This window comes from Pelodiscus sinensis, unplaced genomic scaffold (genome assembly GCF_049634645.1).
Source record: "Pelodiscus sinensis isolate JC-2024 unplaced genomic scaffold, ASM4963464v1 ctg207, whole genome shotgun sequence".
NCBI lineage: Eukaryota > Metazoa > Chordata > Testudines > Trionychidae > Pelodiscus > Pelodiscus sinensis.
The window spans coordinates 1-19,558 of record NW_027465918.1 but is presented as its reverse complement, the minus strand read 5'-3'; the positions used below and the strand labels follow the sequence as shown (position 1 = coordinate 19,558).

At 70.4% G+C, this 19,558-nt stretch overlaps 2 protein-coding genes across 2 annotated transcripts; both read left to right on the top strand.

Moving 5' to 3' along the window:
• The first annotated feature begins 1,273 nt into the window (after positions 1 to 1,273).
• Positions 1,274 to 8,030, top strand: INO80B (INO80 complex subunit B). The gene is made up of 5 exons (XM_075916695.1): positions 1,274 to 1,431; positions 2,599 to 2,797; positions 3,078 to 3,196; positions 6,149 to 6,324; positions 6,642 to 8,030. Exons 1-5 carry the CDS (start codon positions 1,371 to 1,373, stop codon positions 7,104 to 7,106), a joined length of 1,020 nt encoding a protein of 339 aa, XP_075772810.1. The 5' UTR covers positions 1,274 to 1,370; the 3' UTR covers positions 7,107 to 8,030.
• A 1,962-nt stretch (positions 8,031 to 9,992) lies between these two features.
• Positions 9,993 to 19,453, top strand: WBP1 (WW domain binding protein 1). The gene is given in 7 exon segments (XM_075916694.1): positions 9,993 to 10,213; positions 16,136 to 16,238; positions 17,959 to 18,009; positions 18,012 to 18,119; positions 18,335 to 18,384; positions 18,386 to 18,505; positions 18,507 to 19,453. Coding segments are annotated over 7 exon segments (960 nt in total). The 5' UTR covers positions 9,993 to 10,144; the 3' UTR covers positions 18,966 to 19,453.
• The last annotated feature ends 105 nt before the right edge of the window (positions 19,454 to 19,558 follow it).

The following is a 19,558-nucleotide window of genomic DNA, read 5'->3' as shown; positions in this document are numbered from 1 at the left end:
CTGTAACGCCCCCCTGCCAGTGTAGACACAGCCCTGGCGCAGGCGATGCAATGCGGCTAGGTTAATGCTGTAGCCCCCCCTGCCAGTGTAGACACAGCCCTGGCGCAGGCGATGCAACGCGGCTGGGTTAATGCTGTAGCCCCCCCTGCCAGTGTAGACACAGCCCTGGCGCAGGCGATGCAACGCGGCTGGGTTAATGCTGTAGCGCAGGCCCCCCCCTGCCAGTGTAGACACAGCCCTGGCGCAGGCGATGCAACGCGGCTAGGTTAATGCTGTAGCCCCCCCTGCCAGTGTAGACACAGCCCTGGCGCAGGCGATGCAACGCGGCTGGGTTAATGCTGTAGCGCCCCCCCCTGCCAGTGTAGACACAGCCCTGGCGCAGGCGATGCAACGCGGCTAGGTTAATGCTGTAGCGCAGGCCCCCCCCTGCCAGTGTAGACACAGCCCTGGCGCAGGCGATGCAACGCGGCTAGGTTAATGCTGTAGCGCAGCCCCCTGCCAGTGCAGACACAGCCCTGGCGCAGGCGATGCAACGCGGCTGGGTTAATGCTGTAGCGCAGGCCCCCCCCTGCCAGTGTAGACACAGCCCTGGCGCAGGCGATGCAACGCGGCTAGGTTAATGCTGTAGCGCAGCCCCCTGCCAGTGTAGACACAGCCCTGGCGCAGGCGATGCAACGCGGCTAGGTTAATGCTGTAGCGCAGCCCCCTGCCAGTGTAGACACAGCCCTGGCGCAGGCGATGCAACGCGGCTAGGTTAATGCTGTAGCGCAGCCCCCTGCCAGTGTAGACACAGCCCTGGCGCAGGCGATGCAACGCGGCTAGGTTAATGCTGTAGCGCCCCCCCCTGCCGCTCTGCCCTGGCTGCATTTCAGGGTGGGAGGGGCAGGCTGAAGGGCTCGGGCCCCCCCTGCCGGCTGCGCTGCTGCCTCGTTCTCAGAAGCAGCAGCCGGGGCCGGGGCCCGGCGGGACAGGTTGGGGGGGGGGGTCCCTTGGCCGCTGACACCCCCCCCGGCCCGTCGGGCGGGACCCTCCAGCTTCGCTGCTGGCAAGGGGCCGGCCGAGGCATGGGGGGGGCACGGGGGGGCACGGAGCACGGCCCCTGCCAATACCCTCCCCCGCCACGCAGCGAGCGACCTGCCGGGCTGCACTGGCTGGGGGGCGCTGCCCCCCCCCCCGGGGCCTTTCCCCCCGGCCGGACACAAAGTGGCCGGGGCCTGTTTCCGGACGGAGCCCTTTCGCCTCGGACTCTGCCCCGAACAAAGATGGCCGCCGCCCGCGGGGCATGCTGGGGCCGAGCTTGGCGCGGGGCGGAAACGGGGCCCGGGGCCGCCGGAACAGGCCGCCCGGCTGCCGCGGCCGAGCCCGGCCCGATGAGCAAGGCCTGGCGGAGGGGGGGCGCCCCCGGCGGCAGGGTGGAGGGGCCCGAGGCGGGTGAGGAGCGCGCGCGGCCCCGCCCCCTTGTGCTCAGGCGCGGGGCTATGGGGGGCGGGGCTCAGTCTGGGGAATCGTGGGGGGCGGGGTTCAGTGGGGCTGGAGGGCCGTGGGGGGCAGGGCTCAGTCTGGGGAATCGTGGGGGGCGGGGTTCAGTGGGGCTGGGGAGCCATGGGGGGCAGGGCTCAGTCTGGGGAATCGTGGGGGGCGGGGTTCAGTGGGGCTGGGGAGCCATGGGGGGCAGGGCTCAGTCTGGGGAATCGTGGGGGGCGGGGTTCAGTGGGGCTGGGGAGCCATGGGGGGCAGGGCTCAGTCTGGGGAATCGTGGGGGGCGGGGTTCAGTGGGGCTGGAGGGCCGTGGGGGGCAGGGCTCAGTCTGGGGAATCGTGGGGGGCGGGGTTCAGTGGGGCTGGAGGGCCGTGGGGGGCAGGGCTCAGTCTGGGGAATCGTGGGGGGCGGGGTTCAGTGGGGCTGGGGAGCCATGGGGGGCAGGGCTCAGTCTGGGGAATCGTGGGGGGCGGGGTTCAGTGGGGCTGGAGGGCCGTGGGGGGCAGGGCTCAGTCTGGGGAATCGTGGGGGGCGGGGTTCAGTGGGGCTGGGGAGCCATGGGGGGCAGGGCTCAGTCTGGGGAATCGTGGGGGGCGGGGTTCAGTGGGGCTGGAGGGCCGTGGGGGGCAGGGCTCAGTCTGGGGAATCGTGGGGGGCGGGGCTGGAGTCAGGGCAGGGCTCAGTGAGGCTGGGAGTTATGGGGGGCAGGGCTCAGTCTGGGGAGTTGTGGGGGGCGGGGCTCGAGCCGGGGCATTGTGGGGATGGGGTGTCTTGGGGGTGGGGCTCAGCGGGGCTCGGGCTGGGGGCTCGAGTCGGGGGTGGGGCTCAGTGGGGCCGGGCTGGGGGCTTGAGTCGGGGGCGGGGCTCAGTGGGGCCGGGGTGGGCCATAGGCTGAGAAGCACTGGACGGGGGCTTCCTCCCCCATGGGGCCTGTTGGGCCTTGTCCTCTGGCGGGGCAGTCATGTCGCCTGTGGTCCTGCCCCGCCCCGCCCCAGAGCCCTCGGTGCCCCCTTCCCTTGGGAGGGGCAGAGCCCCTCTGTCTTGCCCAGGAGGTCGGGGGGGGGGGCTGTGTGAGCCTGTGGGGGGCGGGGTGGTATGACTGGTTGTGCGTGTCCCCAGGAGAACAGGACGAGTCCAGCGGGCACAGCTCGCACAAGAAGAAGCACAAGAAGCACAAGAAGAAGCACAAGAAGAAGCATCACCATGACAACGTGGGGCCTAGCTTCTCCTCCGAGACCCTGGAGGCCAGCCCCTTGCTTCCCAAGCCTCAGCTCAAGCTCAAAATCAAGCTGGGGGGGCAGATTCTGGGCACCAAGAGGTAAGGGAGGTGGCCAAGGCTTATACTTAAAACTAGCACTCGCCATAGTGGCTCACCAGGGTGCAGCAAGCCAGGGGCCATGCCTGGAGCCAACCAGCCTGGTCTCCCCCTTGCCCACCTCCCCAGAATAGCCCAAGGGCCGTCTTCCCTGGGGCCTTTGCAGGGTCCAGTGCGGGTGTAGTGCGGGGTGATGCGCCCAGGCCCTCCTGCAGCACTCTGGGCGGGCGGCCAGGCGTGCTCTGCCGCTCCCTGACAGGCAGGGCTTGGGCTGTCTCTCCAGCGTGCCGACCTTCTCGGTGATCCCCGAGGCGCCGCGCTCCCCTTCCCCTCTGCTGGTTGCGGATGACGAGGATGAGCCCATGGAGGGGGTCCCTATTGAGCAGTACCGGGCCTGGCTGGGTGAGTGCTAACCGTGGGAAATCCTCCCTCAGTCCTAACCAGCTGTCAAAGCCCAGCCCCAGGGTAAGGGTGGGGAGAGGCCCCGGGGCGGCCGTGTGGCTGCGGGAGCCCCAGGGTGCCGAGGGGCCCCGGGGCAGTGCTGTGACGCAGGGAGGGGTCTCGAATGGCAGCATGGAGAGGCCCCTGGACCAGGGAGGGAGCAGGACAAGAGCAATGGCATCCAAGCCGGGCTCTCGGAGGCTGTGTCTGCACTGGCGGCTTCCTGCGCAAGAATCTGCAGAGCGTCCCCGCTGCCCGCCCGCTCTCGCGCAAGGAATTTACCGACCGGCGCGGCAAGAGAGGGCGTCTTGCGCAAGAGCTACGCTCTCTTCTAACGGGTAAGTCCCCTTGCGCAAGGGGCAGTGTGGACGCTCGGCCGGGATTTCTTGCGCAAAGGCACAGCTCCCACAAGGCAGTGTGGACGCTCGGCAGGGATTTCTTGTGCAAAGGCACAGCTCCCACAAGGCAGTGTGGACGCTCGGCAGGGATTTCTTGCGCAAAGGCACAGCTCCCACAAGGCAGTGTGGACGCTCGGCCGGGATTTCTTGCGCAAGGGCACAGCTCCCGCAAGGCAGTGTGGACGCTCGGCCGGGATTTCTTGCGCAAAGGCACAGCTCCCACAAGGCAGTGTGGACGCTCGGCCGGGATTTCTTGCGCAAAGGCACAGCTCCCACAAGGCAGTGTGGACGCTCGGCCGGGATTTCTTGCGCAAGGGCACAGCTCCCACAAGGCAGTGTGGACGCTCGGCCGGGATTTCTTGCACAAGGGCACAGCTCCCACAAGGCAGTGTGGACGCTCGGCAGGGATTTCTTGCGCAAGGGCACAGCTCCCACAAGGCAGTGTGGACGCTCGGCAGGGATTTCTTGTGCAAAGGCACAGCTCCCACAAGGCAGTGTGGACGCTCGGCAGGGATTTCTTGCGCAAAGGCACAGCTCCCACAAGGCAGTGTGGACGCTCGGCAGGGATTTCTTGCGCAAAGGCACAGCTCCCACAAGGCAGTGTGGACGCTCGGCAGGGATTTCTTGCGCAAGGGCACAGCTCCCACAAGGCAGTGTGGACGCTCGGCCGGGATTTCTTGCGCAAGGGCACAGCTCCCACAAGGCAGTGTGGACGCTCGGCAGGGATTTCTTGCGCAAGGGCACAGCTCCCGCAAGGCAGTGTGGACGCTCGGCCGGGATTTCTTGCGCAAGGGCACAGCTCCCACAAGGCAGTGTGGACGCTCGGCCGGGATTTCTTGCGCAAGGGCACAGCTCCCACAAGGCAGTGTGGACGCTCGGCAGGGATTTCTTGCGCAAGGGCACAGCTCCCACAAGGCAGTGTGGACGCTCGGCCGGGATTTCTTGCGCAAGGGCACAGCTCCCACAAGGCAGTGTGGACGCTCGGCCGGGATTTCTTGCGCAAGGGCACAGCTCCCACAAGGCAGTGTGGACGCTCGGCCGGGATTTCTTGCGCAAAGGCACAGCTCCCACAAGGCAGTGTGGACGCTCGGCAGGGATTTCTTGCGCAAGGGCACAGCTCCCACAAGGCAGTGTGGACGCTCGGCCGGGATTTCTTGCGCAAGGGCACAGCTCCCACAAGGCAGTGTGGACGCTCGGCAGGGATTTCTTGCGCAAGGGCACAGCTCCCACAAGGCAGTGTGGACGCTCGGCCGGGATTTCTTGCGCAAGGGCACAGCTCCCACAAGGCAGTGTGGACGCTCGGCCGGGATTTCTTGCGCAAGGGCACAGCTCCCACAAGGCAGTGTGGACGCTCGGCAGGGATTTCTTGCGCAAGGGCACAGCTCCCACAAGGCAGTGTGGACGCTCGGCAGGGATTTCTTGCGCAAGGGCACAGCTCCCACAAGGCAGTGTGGACGCTCGGCCGGGATTTCTTGCGCAAGGGCACAGCTCCCACAAGGCAGTGTGGACGCTCGGCCGGGATTTCTTGCGCAAGGGCACAGCTCCCACAAGGCAGTGTGGACGCTCGGCCGGGATTTCTTGCGCAAGGGCACAGCTCCCACAAGGCAGTGTGGACGCTCGGCCGGGATTTCTTGCGCAAGGGCACAGCTCCCACAAGGCAGTGTGGACGCTCGGCAGGGATTTCTTGCGCAAAGGCACAGCTCCCACAAGGCAGTGTGGACGCTCGGCAGGGATTTCTTGCGCAAAGGCACAGCTCCCACAAGGCAGTGTGGACGCTCGGCAGGGATTTCTTGCGCAAAGGCACAGCTCCCACAAGGCAGTGTGGACACTCGGCAGGGATTTCTTGCGCAAGGGCACAGCTCCCACAAGGCAGTGTGGACGCTCGGCAGGGATTTCTTGCGCAAGGGCACAGCTCCCACAAGGCAGTGTGGACGCTCGGCAGGGATTTCTTGCGCAAGGGCACAGCTCCCACAAGGCAGTGTGGACACTCGGCAGGGATTTCTTGTGCAAAGGCACAGCTCCCACAAGGCAGTGTGGACGCTCGGCAGGGATTTCTTGTGCAAAGGCACAGCTCCCACAAGGCAGTGTGGACGCTCGGCAGGGATTTCTTGTGCAAAGGCACAGCTCCCACAAGGCAGTGTGGACACTCGGCAGGGATTTCTTGCGCAAGGGCACAGCTCCCACAAGGCAGTGTGGACGCTTTCTTGTGCAAGAAGCCGCCAGTGTAGACGTAGCCCAAGTGTTCTGGTTTCCCTCCTGAAGACCGTGAGTGGGGGAGGGCGGCAGGCAGCTCTCCCTTGCCTCTCTGGCTGGGCTGCCGCCGTGGGAGCCAGGCTCGGCTCCGCCATGCTCTGGTGGGAGCCGGAGCCGGACCTGACACTCAGGGCCAAAGCAAGTGGCAGCCAGGTCCTAGTGGGGGTCTGCTGGGCCTTCTCCCCGGGACACAGCTCTTGGGAGCAGGGGAGGCCTGGCCAGGGCAGGTGGTATCATTGTGTCTCCTGGCTGGGGTGCCCAGATGAAGACAGTAACCTGGACCCGTTGCCCCTGCCGGAGCTGGACTCGGAGAGCTGCGTCCCTGCCCGCGAGGACGAGGAGGAGGAGCGCTGGCTGGACGCGCTGGAGAAGGGTGAGCTGGACGAGAATGGCGAGCTTCGGAAGGAGGTGGACGAGTCGTTGCTCACGGCCAGACAGGTGAGGGGGACTGGGAGCGGCTCCGTGTGGCAGTTCCAAGGGGTAGATTCAGCTCTTCCCCCATGAGGCCTGGGAAGGCTCCAGCACCACGCGCTGCAGTGGCTGGGGGTTGTGGCTCCGTGCAGCCAGGAGCCAGGTAGCACAGAGTCCACCTGGGCCCAAAACTCTGCCATGGCTGGTGCCTCAGAGCCTGTGTCCTGCCAGGCTCCCTGCAGAGAGGCCTGTTCCTGGACACACGCACACTCCCTGGGGCTGGCCTGGAGCCGGTTCCCCAGTGGGGAAAGCCCCTGCCCATCTCCTCTGTTCTGCCCCTGCAGAAAGCCCTCCTGCACAAGCAGCAGAGCCAGCCGCTCCTGGAGCTGCCCATGGGCTACAAGGCCAAGGAGCTGACGGAGGAGATGCTGGTGAAGCGGGAGGAGCGGGCCCGCAAGCGGCGCCTGCAGGCGGCCAAGAAGGCAGAGGAGAACAAGAACCAGACCATCGAGCGCCTCACCAAGACCAGCAAGGCCAAGGTGAAGACGCTGCGGGAGCGCAAGGCCAAACAGGCCCCGTGCCCCATGATCCGCTACTGCAACGCTGCCGACCAGATCACCGTGTCCTTCCCGCCAGGGGCCGCGCTGCCCCTGCCGCCCTGCGCCCCCACCCCTGTGCCCTCTCCCACCCCCTGCGGGGTCAGTGGCTGCCCCAACCTCAAGCGCTACTCCTGCTCCCGCACCGGCGTGCCCCTCTGCAGCCTGGCCTGCTACCAGAAGAACCTGCAGCTGCAGGAGGCGGTGGGCTAGGGGTCTTGGCACCGAGCCTTGCTCTCGAAGGTCCCTGAGCCCCCTGGGAGAACGAGCGGCTCAGGACACAGCTGCTGCCTTGTGCCAGTGAGCCGAGGACCCTGGCGTCTGGGACCTGCCCTTGCACTGGACTCGTTCCCTGAGAGCTGTGGCATGTCTGAGCCCAGAGTGGCTGCATGGGCCCCCTCTGCAGTGCGGCTCACGTGGCTCCCACCCTCGCAGGTGAGGGAGGGATGTGCCACGGCTTGACCTGGGGTTGGGCTTGGCCACATGGCGTCTCCAGACCCCGCCACCGGGTGGCTTCCAGCTGTCAGTGGAAGGGCTGGCAGGGGCTGTGGGCAGGGGCCATGCAGAGCGGGGCTGTGGGCAGGGGCCATGTGGAGTGGGGCTGGCGGCAGGGGAGCGTTGCCGAGGTTGTCCCCCAGTGCTCTCCACCCCAAGGCAGGAGAGGTAAATTGGCTGCCCCGTGCGCTGGGGTGTGTGGGGGGAGTCTCTGCTGGCTGCGGAGCCCTTCCCGCCGGGGCAGGCTGGGGGGTGTGGGTGGGACCCTCTGCTGCTGCTCAGCAGCGATTGACGTGGGGAGGTGGCTGAGCGGGGCCAACGTGGGTGGAGATCTCTTGCGGGGAAGGGGGCTTTGGCCTGCCGCAGGGCCGTGGGAGAGGGCTGCTGGGCCTGGCTCGCTGCCTGAGCTGCAGCCAGGGTTCAGTGCGGTCCCAGCTGGGGGCTTGGGCCTTGGTTACTGGGGGCGGAACGGGGCCATGGCGTGGGGCGGGGCTGGGCTTGGGGGGGAGCACGTCTGGTGGAATCCTGCCGAGCAGACTTGACTGGTGCAAGGTGCCTTCCTGCTCTTCCCCTGCTCTCCTGCGGCTGGGCCGTTGCGCTCCTCCTTACCTGTAAGGTGTATTAAACGTGGTGCGGAAGGAAGGTCTGTCGCTCCCTTGCTGGGGCCCTAGGGGGGACTCCCTGTGGTGGCTGGGGGAGAGGGACGTGCCTGGGGGGAGCTCCCAGGCTCTGTTGGTGAAGGCAGCCAGGAAAGAGCACCCAGCCTGGGCCTTCGGCCACCCCTCGCCCAGGTCGGGACCATTTCCAGACCCCCGATTGCTCCAGCTTTTTTGGGGGGGGGAGGGGGTTCTGACTGGGCCATGAACCTCCCAGCCAGGGCGGAGGGGGCTGTGCCTGGACCAGCTTGGGATGTGTTTTGTGCCTTGCTGCTATATTGGCCCAGGGCTGCCTGGTTCCGTCCCACCTGCGTAGCCTGTTGTGTTGCATTCTTGAGGCTGCCTTGGCTGTGGAAGGGCCAGAGTTAGCCCTCAGGAAGGATGCCCTGGGAGGCCCGGCCCAGTGACTCCCCCGGCACAGCAGTTGTGCCATCCAAGGACCCGGCACACCTGGCCTGGGGCGGCGAGGGCAGCGTAGGAGCACTTGGTGCACAGATGGGCTTTGCTGGCAGGCTGGCGCTGCTTGGGGAAAGGGCAGAGGCGCCGCACTGCTGCCCGGGGCAGGCGGCTCAGGCGGGCTGGTTTCTAAGCGCTGTAGTTCTGCAGGGCTTTCTGGGAAACACTTCTGGGCATAAGGCAGCGTCCTGCAGGCCTTGCTTCCTGCCCCGGGCCCCAGAGGGCTCCCCCAGCTGGAGGGACGCAGCCCAGCCTCTGTAAGTGACACAGGGAAGGGGGCAGAGATGGGCTCTAAAGCTGGGTGTCTGCCTTAAGGGGCTGAAATGGGACTGGACTATAGACAGACCTGGCTGGCTGGAAAGCTGAGAGCCTGGGGCCTGTACCGCAGCACTGGGCCAAGTGCTAACAACAAGGGCCTTCCTCACCCCCTGGCCAGCCACTGCTCAGGCCCCGCCCCCTTCTGTGGTGCCCCTCCCACCACGCCTCTGCCCTCTTGCCCAAAGCACTTGGCTGGCACTGCCCCCAGCCCTCTGCCCTGCCCCCGTGCACTGCTCCCCTGCCCTGCCCCCAGCCCTTCACTCTGCCCCCCGTGCACTGCCCCCCAGCCCTCCGCCCTGCCCCCGTGCCCAGCCCTCCGCCCTGACCCCGTGCACTGCCCCCAGCTCCCCTGCCCTGCCCCCAGCTCCACTGCCCTGCCCCCCTGCACTGCCCCCAGCCCTCCACCCTGCCCCTGTGCACTGCCCCCAGCTCCCCTGCCCTGCCCCCGTGCACTGCCCCCAGCCCTCCGCCCTGCCCCCGTGCACTGCCCCCAGCTCCCCTGCCCTGCCCCCGTGCACTGCCCCCAGCCCTCCGCCCTGCCCCCCGTGCACTGCCCCCAGCTCCCCTGCCCTGCCCCCCTGCACTGCCCCCAGCTCCCCTGCCCTGCCCCCCTGCACTGCCCCCAGCCCTCCACCCTGCCCCCGTGCACTGCCCCCAGCCCTCCACCCTGCCCCTGTGCACTGCCCCCCCGCCCCCCTTCTCTGCCCCGCCCCCCACGATCCCCGCCCGCGCCGCTGTCGCTGGCAGATCCTGTCAGTCACAGACAAAGGGGCCAGTCTATGGATTCCATTGGTCGCAGCTCCTGTCACTAATAAGCTGGGGTGGGTCTCACCGTCCGTTGGCAGATAGTCGTTAAAGCACACACGGAGGGCGGGTCCCCATCTTCCATTTGTGGACGAATCTGTCAGTCACCCCTCGAGCGCGCGCTCAGCCCTGCCTGTGGCCGGACCTGCTGTCAGTCAGGCTTGGAAAGGCGGGACTGCGATCTCGACTGGCCACGACGCCTGTCCGTCATCTACGGAGGCGGGCCTCGGTCCCTTTGTCTCCTGTTGTTGGGCGTGAGGGCGCAGGCAGGCGGCCGCCGATTGGCGGAGGGCGCGGCGGCGGCGGCGCCGATTGGCTGCGGGCCGGAGCTCGGGCGCGCATTGGCCGGGCGCGGCGGCGGGGCGGGAGCTGCGGCCCGGGCGCGATGGCGGCGGCGGAGGCTGCGGCCCGGGCTGAGGGGGCGGCCGGGATGGCGGCGGCGCGGCCGGGGCAGCGGCGGCGGCTGCGCGCGGCGGGGGCCGGGGCGGCGGCGCGGGGCCGCGGGGGGCTGTAGGCGGCGCCATGGAGCGGCCCGGGGGCGTCGGCTCCGAGGGGGCCTGGGCCGCGCTGCTGGGCCGGCAGCAGCAGCAGGTACCGGGGCGGGCGGGGCATCTCGGGCCGGGGGGCGGGGCGAGGGGATCTCGGGGCGGGGCAAAGGGTGCGAGGGGGCGGGGCGAGGGGATCTCGGGCTGGGGGGCGGGGCAAAGGGTGCGAGGGGGCGGGGCGAGGGGATCGCGGGGCAAAGGGTGCGAGGGGGCGGGGCGAGGGGATCTCGGGCCGGGGGGGCGGGGCAAAGGGTGCGAGGGGGCGGGGCGAGGGGATCTCGGGCTGGGGGGCGGGTCAAAGGGTGCGAGGGGGCGGGGCGAGGGGGCGGGGCGGGGGATCTCGGGCCGGGGGGCGGGGCAAAGGGTGCGAGGGGGCGGGGCGAGGGGGATCTCGGGCCGGGGGGCGGGGCAAACGGTGAAAGGGGGCGGGGCGAGGGGATCTCGGGCCGGGGGGCGGGGCAAAGGGTGCGAGGGGGCGGGGCGGGGGGATCTCGGGCCGGGGGGCGGGGCAAAGGGTGCGAGGGGGCGGGGCGAGGGGATCTCGGGCCGGGGGGCGGGGCAAAAGGTGCGAGGGGGCGGGGCAAAGGGTGCGAGGGGGCGGGGCGAGGGGATCTCGGGCCAGGGGGCGGGGCAAAGGGGGCGGGGCGAGGGATCTCGGGCCGGGGGGCGGGGCAAAGTGTGCGAGGGGGCGGGGCGGGGGGGATCTCGGGCCGGGGGGCGGGGCAAAGGGTGCGTGGGAGCGGGGCGAGGGAATCTCGGGCCGGGGGGCGGGGCAAAGTGTGCGAGGGGGCGGGGCGGGGGGGATCTCGGGCCGGGGGGCGGGGCAAAGGGTGCGTGGGAGCGGGGCGAGGGGATCTCGGGGGCCGGGGGGCGGGGCAAAGAGTGCGAGGGGGCGGGGCGAGGGGATCTCGGGCTGGGGGGGTGGGGCGAGGGGGATCTCGGGCTGGGGGGGTGGGGCAAGGGAGGATGGCGGAGGGGTGGGGGGGCGAGAGGGAACGGGGGGGCAAGGGGGATGCTGGGCTGGGGGGGTGGGGCAAAAGCGGCGAGGGGGATGCCGGGGCGAGAGGGGGGGAGCGAGGGGGGACCGCGGGGCAAGGGAGGATGGCGGGCGGGGCGAGGGGGGATGACAGGCAACAGGGGGCGGGGCAAGGGAGGATGGCAGGCAACGGGGTGGGGCAAGGGAGGATGCGGGGGGGGCGGGGCGAGGGGGATGCCAGGCGACAGGGGGCGGGGCAAGGGAGGATGGCGAGGGGGGGGATGTCAGGCGACAGGGGGTGGGGCAAGGGAGGATGTGGGGGGGCAGGGCGAGGGGGATGCCAGGCAACAGGGGGCAGGGCAAGGGAGGATGTGGAGGGGCAGGGTGAGGGGGATGCCAGGCGACAGGGGGCGGGGCAACGGAGGATGCGGGAGGGGCGGGGCGAGGGGGATGCCAGGCGACAGGGGGCGGGGCAAGAGAGGATGCGGGAGGGGCAGGGCGAGGGGGATGCCAGGCGACAGGGGGCGGGGCAAGGGAGAATGCGGAGGGCAGGGCGAGGGGGATGCCAGGCGACAGGGGGTGGGGCAAGGGAGAATGCGGGGGGCGGGGCGAGGGGGATGCCAGGCGACAGGGGGTGGGGCAAGGGAGAATGCGGGGGGCGGGGCGAGGGGGATGCCAGGCGACAGGGGGTGGGGCAAGGGAGAATGCGGAGGGCAGGGCGAGGGGGATGGCAGGCGACAGGGGGCGGGGCAAAGAAGGTTGCGGGAGGGGCGGAGCAAGGGGGATGCCAGGCGACGGGGCGGGCAAGGGAGGATGGCGGGTGGGGGATGCCAGGCGACAGGGGGTGGGGCAAGGGAGGATGCGGGGCGAGGGGGATGCCAGGCGAAAGGGGGCGGGGCAAGGGAGAATGTGGGGGCGGGGCGATGCCAGGCGACAGGGGGCAGGGCAAGGGAGGATGCGGGAGGGGCGGGGCGAGGGGGATGCCAGGCAACAGGGGGCGGGGCAACGGAGGATGCGGGAGGGGCGGGGCGAGGGGGATGCCAGGCGACAGGGGGCGGGGCAAGAGAGGATGTGGGAGGGGCAGGGCGAGGGGGATGCCAGGCAACAGGGGGTGGGGCAAGGGAGAATGCGGGGGGGCGGGGTCAGGGGGATGCCAGGCGACAGGGGGCGGGGCAAGGGAGAATGCGGAGGGCAGGGCGAGGGGGATGGCAGGCGACAGGGGGCGGGGCAACGGAGAATGCGGGGGGCGGGGCGAGGGGGATGCCAGGCGACAGGGGGTGGGGCAAGGGAGAATGCGGGGGGCGGGGCGAGGGGGATGCCAGGCTACAGGGGGTGGGGCAAGGGAGAATGCGGGGGGCGGGGCGAGGGGGATGCCAGGCGACAGGGGGCGGGGCGAGGGGGATGCCAGGCGACAGGGAGCGGGGCAAGGGAGGATGGCGAGGGGGGGGATGCCAGGCGACAGGGGGTGGGGCAAGGGAGGATGCGGGAGGGGCGGGGCAAAGGGGATGCCAGGCGACAGGGGGTGGGGCAAGGGAGAATGCGGGGGGCGGGGCGAGGGGGATACCAGGCGACAGGGGGCGGGGCAAGGGAGGATGCGGGAGGGGCGGGGCAAAGGGGATGCCAGGCAACAGGGGGCGGGGCAAGGGAGGATGCGGGGAGGCCCGGGGGTGAGGCAAGAGGGAATGGTGAGGGGGATGCCAGGCGAGGCAGGGCGAAGCGTGGGGGGGATGCCGGCGAGGGGGAGAGGGGAGACATAGGGGGATGGCGGGGCAGGGGGTGGGTCCACTTCAGGGCGCCATGAGACGGGCACTTGCAGCCACAGAGCGAGGCACTACCCATTGGGAGGCTCTCAGGCTGCAGCCAGGGTGACCCACCCGATGCCAGAGCATGGCTGGGATGGGCTGGCTTGGAGTGTGGCAAAGCCCCGTGTAGGTGGGGGGCCCTAGCCCCGTGTAGGTGGGGGGCCCTTGCCCCGTGTAGGTGGGGGGCCCTGCTGCAGCCTTGTCAGCAGGGCTGAGCCGCAGTGAATCCGCATGGCTGCAGCCAGGGAAGAGACGGGCGGGTGCTCAGGGCCAGTCTGGGAGGCAGAGCGGCTCGGGCTCCACCGAGTGACTTAAACCAGTTTAGGGACCCTCTGCTGCCTCCCACAGGGTTTCTTCGCACGTGCTGGTTTCTGACTGAAATGGGCCCGATTTCATCCAAGCTGCTTTCGTGCAGTCTGGACAAAAGGAGTTTAAAAATCGCCCGTTTTTAGTCCGAGGGGCACAGCTCTCTTGTGCGACAGGCCTGCAGAGGTTGAACAGCACGTCTGCAGTCCAGCTGGCACAGGTCTGGGTAGACATGGGGTGCTGGGTATCGTGTCACGCATGAAATCTTAGCGCTTCCATGGCTATTCTGTAGTTCCCAGGGGCGCTCAGCCCCGTTCTCAGGGAGCCCCCTGCCTCTGATACAGTGCGGGGTGGCAGGCGGGAGCTGGTCTGCAAGGGGAACCAGTTTAAAAATCAGCTCCTGGTGCAACAGTGTGGGGGTGGCAGGGGCTCCCCGAGAGTGGGGCCAGGAGTGCATGAGTCCCAGCTCTCTGTGGACACGGGCTGCTTCGTGGCAGCCTCTCGCGCCCTCCCCCACACTGCTGCTTTTGATAGAGGCAGCAGCAAGGGAGGGGGCATGGAGCTGGTGCTGCGGGAACTGGCTTTTAAATTGGCTCCCCCCAGCACAGCCTCCTGCCTGCCCCCCCTCACTGCCTGTGTAGGAGGCAGTGGGGGGCAGTCGGGTCCGAGGAGCTGTCACATGGGGGAGCCTGTTTGAAAGCTGACTCCCCCGCACATACCAGCTCCAGCCTGCTCCCCTCATCCTCCATGCTGCTGCTTCTGTATGAGAGGCAGCAACGTGGGGCTGATGGGGGAAGGGGCATCTGGTGCTGGTGGGGAGCCTGCTTAAAGCCAGCTCTTCATGGGTACTGGCTCCTGCTCCTGAAACAGAGGCAGCAAGGGGGAGCAGTGTGTGTAGCCCGGCGTAATCCTGGAGCTGACCACATGTGGACAAGGCCTCAGAGGCTTTGAACTGGCTCAGATGGCTCCGGATGAGGAGGAAGCTCCGTAGGGAAAAGGGTAGGAGGCAGGCATGACCCCCTGCTTAGAGACTGTAGGGGCAGCGGCCTGCTGGGGGAGTTGATGCAACCAAGTGGTCCCTGGGGAGGGTGGCTCCAGTCCTGTGTAGACAGGAGTTGTGGTTCTTTGGATACCCCTGGCAGGACCCCCGATGAGGACACTTCTCTTGCAGTGGTAGCCAGGCCTAGCCTGCAGCACTGCAATGATACGCTGGCCGCATGTGGGGGGAGAGTCGCCCAGCACCCACCAGACAGACCCCTGTGTGATCATGGCACTCGGCGAGTCCCCCAGACTAAATGGCCTGCCAGTAGCTGGCATTGTCCTGGAGACCTGCTCCAGTGCAGCTGGATAGGCAGTGAGCAGGGGCTGCCAGGTGGTGGTGCGGTGCAGTGGGAGGGTGACACTGAACAGGGGCTGCCAGGTGGTGGTGCGGTGCGGTGTGATGGGAGGGTGACACTGAACAGGGCTGCTGGGCGGTTGTGCGGTACAGTGGGAGAGTGACACTGAGCAGTGAGCGGTGGGAGGGTGACTCTGAGCAGGGGCCGGCAAGCGGGTGACTCTGAGCAGGGGGCAGCAGGCGGGTGACTGAGCAGGGGCCGGCGGGCGGGTGACTGAGCAGGGGCCGGCGGGCGGGTGACTGAGCAGGGGGCGGCGGGCGGGTGACTGAGCAGGGGCCGGCGGGCGGGTGACTCTGAGCAGGGGCCGGCGGGCGGGTGACTGAGCAGGGGCCGGCGGGCGGGTGACTCTGAGCAGGGGCCGGCGGGCGGGTGACTGAGCAGGGGCCGGCGGGCGGGTGACTGAGCAGGGGCTGGCTGGCGGTGGGCGGCTGGCGGGTGACTGAGCAGGGGCCGGCGGGCGGCTGGCGGGTGACCCGAGCAGGGGCCGGCAGGCGGGTGACCGAGCAGGGGCCGGCGGGCGGGTGACTCTGAGCAGGGGCCGGCGGGCGGGTGACTCTGAGCAGGGGCCGGCGGGCGGGTGACTGAGCAGGGGCTGGCTGGCGGTGGGCGGCTGGCGGGTGACTGAGCAGGGGCCGGCGGGTGGCTGGCGGGTGACTGAGCAGGGGGCCGGTGGGCGGCGGGCGGGTGACCGAGCAGGGGCCGGCGGGCGGGTGACTGAGCAGGGGCCGGCGGGCGGGTGACCGAGCAGGGGCCGGCGGGCGGCTGGCGGGTGACTGAGCAGGGGCCGGCGGCCGGCTGGCGGGTGACTGAGCAGGGGCCGGTGGGCGGCGGGCGGGTGACCGAGCAGGGGCCGGCGGGCGGGTGACTGAGCAGGGCTGGCTGGCGGTGGGCGGCTGGCGGGTGACTGAGCAGGGGCCGGCGGGTGGCTGGCGGGTGACTGAGCAGGGGCCGGTGGGCGGCGGGCGGGTGACTCTGAGCAGGGGCCGGCGGGCGGGTGACTGAGCAGGGGCTGGCTGGCGGTGGGCGGCTGGCGGGTGACTGAGCAGGGGCCGGCGGGTGGCTGGCGGGTGACTGAGCAGGGGCCGGTGGGCGGCGGGCGGGGGGGGACCGAGCAGGGGCCGGCGGGCGGGTGACTGAGCAGGGGCCGGCGGGCGGGTGACCGAGCAGGGGCCGGCGGGCGGCTGGCGGGTGACTGAGCAGGGGCCGGCGGCCGGCTGGCGGGTGACTGAGCAGGGGCCGGTGGGCGGCGGGCGGGTGACCGAGCAGGGGCTGGCGGGCGGGTGACCGAGCAGGGGCCGGCGGGCGGGTGACTGAGCAGGGGCCGGCGGGCGGCTGGCGGGTGACTGAGCAGGGGGCCGGCGGGCGGCTGGCGGGTGACCGAGCAGGGCCGGCGGGCGGCTGGCGGGTGACTGAGCAGGGGCCGGCGGGCGGGTGACCGAGCAGGGGGCCGGCGGGCGGGGGGTGTAACGCCAGGCCTCCCACTGCAGGCTCGGGAATACTGCCCGGGGGTGAAGAACCAGCCCTACGTGTGCGAGACGGGCCACTGCTGCGGAGAGACCGGATGCTGCACCTACTACTATGAGCTCTGGTGTGAGTGGGCCGGCACCAGCTGCCTCGGGGTTGGGGCCAGCCCCTCCCTCTGGGGGATCCGTGCTGTGAGGGAGCTCGGCCTCTCCTGGGCCGTCGACGGGTCGCAAGTGTGGGGGGCTGCTCCCATGCTGCCCTTTCCCAGCAGGGGGGCTCTGGCTGGGGGGACCTCCCTGCTCCTCCAGCCCAGCCAGGCGCTGTCCATTGGGGGGGGGGGGGCTCCCGGTTCCTCCAGCCCAGCCGGGCGCTGTCCATGGGGGGTGGGGGGGGGCTCCCGGCTCCTCCAGCCCAGCCGGGCGCTGTCCATGGGGGTGGGGGGGGGCTCCCGGCTCCTCCAGCCCAGCCGGGCGCTGTCCATGGGGGTGGGGGGGGGCTCCCGGCTCCTCCAGCCCAGCCGGGCGCTGTCCATGGGGGGGGGGGCTCCCGGCTCCTCCAGCCCAGCCGGGCGCTGTCCATGGGGGGGGGGGCTCCCGGCTCCTCCAGCCCAGCCGGGCGCTGTCCATGGGGGGGGGGGGGGCTCCCGGCTCCTCCAGCCCAGCCGGGCGCTGTCCATGGGGGGGGGCTCCCGGCTCCTCCAGCCCAGCCGGGCGCTGTCCATGGGGGGGGGGCTCCCGGCTCCTCCAGCCCAGCCGGGCGCTGTCCATGGGGGGGGGGCTCCCGGCTCCTCCAGCCCAGCCGGGCGCTGTCCATGGGGGGGGGGGGGCTCCCGGCTCCTCCAGCCCAGCCGGGCGCTGTCCATGGGGGGGGGGGGGCTCCCGGTTCCTCCAGCCCAGCCGGGCGCTGTCCATGGGCGGGGTGGGGGGCTCCCGGTTCCTCCAGCCCAGCCGGGCGCTGTCCATGGGGGAGGGGGGGCTCCCGGCTCCTCCAGCCCGGCCGGGCGCTGTCCATGGGGGAGGGGGCTCCCGGCTCCTCCAGCCCGGCCGGGCGCTGTGGGCTGGGGGATGCCCTGTGGGCTGGGGGATGGACGGCGGCCCTGTGGGCTGGGGGAATGGACGGCGGCCCTGTGGGCTGGGGGATGCCCTGTGGGCTGGGGGATGGACGGCGGCCCTGTGGGTTGGGGGATGCCCTGTGGGCTGGGGGATGGACGGCGGCCCTGTGGGCTGGGGGATGCCCTGTGGGCTGGGGGATGCCCTGTGGGCTGGGGGATGGACGGCGGCCCTGTGGGCTGGGGGATGCCCTGTGGGCTGGGGGGATGGACGGCGGCCCTGTGGGCTGGGGGATGGACGGCGGCCCTGTGGGCTGGGGGATGCCCTGTGGGCTGGGGGATGGACGGCGGCCCTGTGGGCTGGGGGATGCCCTGTGGGCTGGGGGATGGACGGCGGCCCTGTGGGCTGGGGGATGCCCTGTGGGCTGGGGGATGGACGGCGGCCCTGTGGGCTGGGGGATGCCCTGTGGGCTGGGGGATGGACGGCGGCCCTGTGGGCTGGGGGATGCCCTGTGGGCTGGGGGATGGACTGCGGCCCTGTGGGCTGGGGGATGCCCTGTGGGCTGGGGGATGGACGGCGGCCCTGTGGGCTGGGGGATGCCCTGTGGGCTGGGGGATGGACGGCGGCCCTGTGGGGCTGGGGGATGCCCTGTGGGCTGGGGGATGGACGGTGGCCCTGTGGGCTGGGGGATGCCCTGTGGGCTGGGGGATGCCCTGTGGGCTGGGGGATGGACGGCGGCCCTGTGGGCAGCCTGGCGGTTGCTGCAGGAGGGTTCTGACCTCGTCTCCTGCCTGTAGGGTTCTGGCTCCTCTGGACTATTCTCATCCTCTTCAGCTGCTGCTGCGCCTACGGCACCGCCGCGCCAAACTGCGCCTGCAGCAGCAGCAGCGGCAGCGCGAGATCAACCTCATCGCCTACCACGGTGCCTGCAACTACCCCAGCTCCATGCTGGATCTCAGTGAGTGCCGGGCTCCCGGCTCCGCGCCGGAACAGATCCTCCTGGGGCTGGGGCCGGGGCTGGGGTGCGCCCTGGGCCGGTGGGGAGGCCAGCCCGGGGCACACCGAGTGCAGGAGCCTGCGGGGCCTGGGCCGGGCAGGCTGGGATGCTGGGGCAGGCCATGGAGCTGGCCGGTCGCCCTTGCGTTCTCAGGTACCGCGCTCTCTCCCCTCCAGGGATGCTGGCTTCTTTGAAGCTGCCAGCCTACGAGGAGGTGGCCCACCGCGCCGAGCACCCCTCCTCCCCCCTACAGCACCATCCTGGCCCAGCTGGGGGCGCCGCACAGCCGCTTGGGCTCTAGTCCCCTGACCCTGTCGCCCAGCTCGGAGAACTTCACCAGCTGCTCGTAGCGAGTCGAGCTGCCTCACCTCCCCCAGCAGCACCTCGCTGTCGGTGCAGCTCACGGACGAGACGGAGCGCAGCCAGGCCAGCACGCCCAGCGAGGAAGGCGGCAGCAGCAGCACGGGCACCGGCGCCAGCTGGGAGCTGCCCGAGGAGCCGGCCCCCCGCGAGCCCCCGCCCAAGCAGACCCTCTTCTCCTCCAACGTGGATTTCTTCGAGGCCGACTCCCACCGCAGCTCGGACATGGAGGAGGAGGAGGAGGGCGCGGCCCAGGGCGACAGCGGCGAGCACTTCCGGCACCGGCGCCTGACGGGCGACTCGGGCATAGAGGTGGGGCGCTGCCAGGAGGACAGTGAGGAGGAAACGCACCTGCTCAGCAAGGCGGGGCCTGAGCACAGGAGCCTGGGCGGGCTCCCGAGCGAGGGGGGCAGCGGGGAGCCCAGCTCGCCCGCCATGCCTGTCTGAGCCCTGGGCTTCCTGCCTGTGACCGCCATGGCTCCAGACAGCTCTTCCCCGCAGGCTCCTCCACGGAGGGGGCTGAGCTGCTGCCCCGGCCCCAAGCCTCTTCCTGCCCCCCAGAGCGAGGCGGCTGTCAGCCTCTCCCTTTCCTGAACAGTTGGGGCTCTGCGCCTCCCCTGCCGCTGTCTGTGCTGGGGCAGGGAGCGCTGGCAGCACACTGCCTGGCTCAGCCGGAGCCCTCCCTGGGCTGTGGACTCTGGGCACGGAGCCCTGGGGGGGCTGCCCCAATGGACTGTCCCTCTCTGCGTGCTGTTGTCATGTGTTGGGTCCCATGTGTAGCGCTGCCATGCTGGGCCGGGGTGCGCAATCCGATTCCTCCCTCTCCACCTGCTTCTCCTGGGGGGCGGGGGCCTGGGGCTGCCCCCAGACTGGCCTGTGCTTGGGGGGCAGGAACTCCAGTAGCGTTCGCATTATTAAAGAGATCTGGAATTACAGCCTCCAGTGTGTGCGGGGGGGGGGTTGAACCTGGGGCATGAGCCCAGGGCTGAGTCAATGCAGGGCTGGAAAGCTGGGGGGGCCACGCTCTCCTGGCAGGGAGG

What these genes read in the sequence shown, in the direction of transcription:
- INO80B (XM_075916695.1), top strand. Translation starts at nt 1,371, where the DNA reads ATGAGCAAGGCCTGGCGGAGGGGGGGCGCCCCCGGCGGCAGGGTGGAG. An exon ending in GCAGTACCGGGCCTGGCTGG is followed by an intron (nt 3,197 to 6,148) that starts GTGAGTGCTAAC and finishes TGGGGTGCCCAG; the next exon opens with ATGAAGACAGTAACCTGGAC. An exon ending in CGTTGCTCACGGCCAGACAG is followed by an intron (nt 6,325 to 6,641) that starts GTGAGGGGGACT and finishes CTGCCCCTGCAG; the next exon opens with AAAGCCCTCCTGCACAAGCA.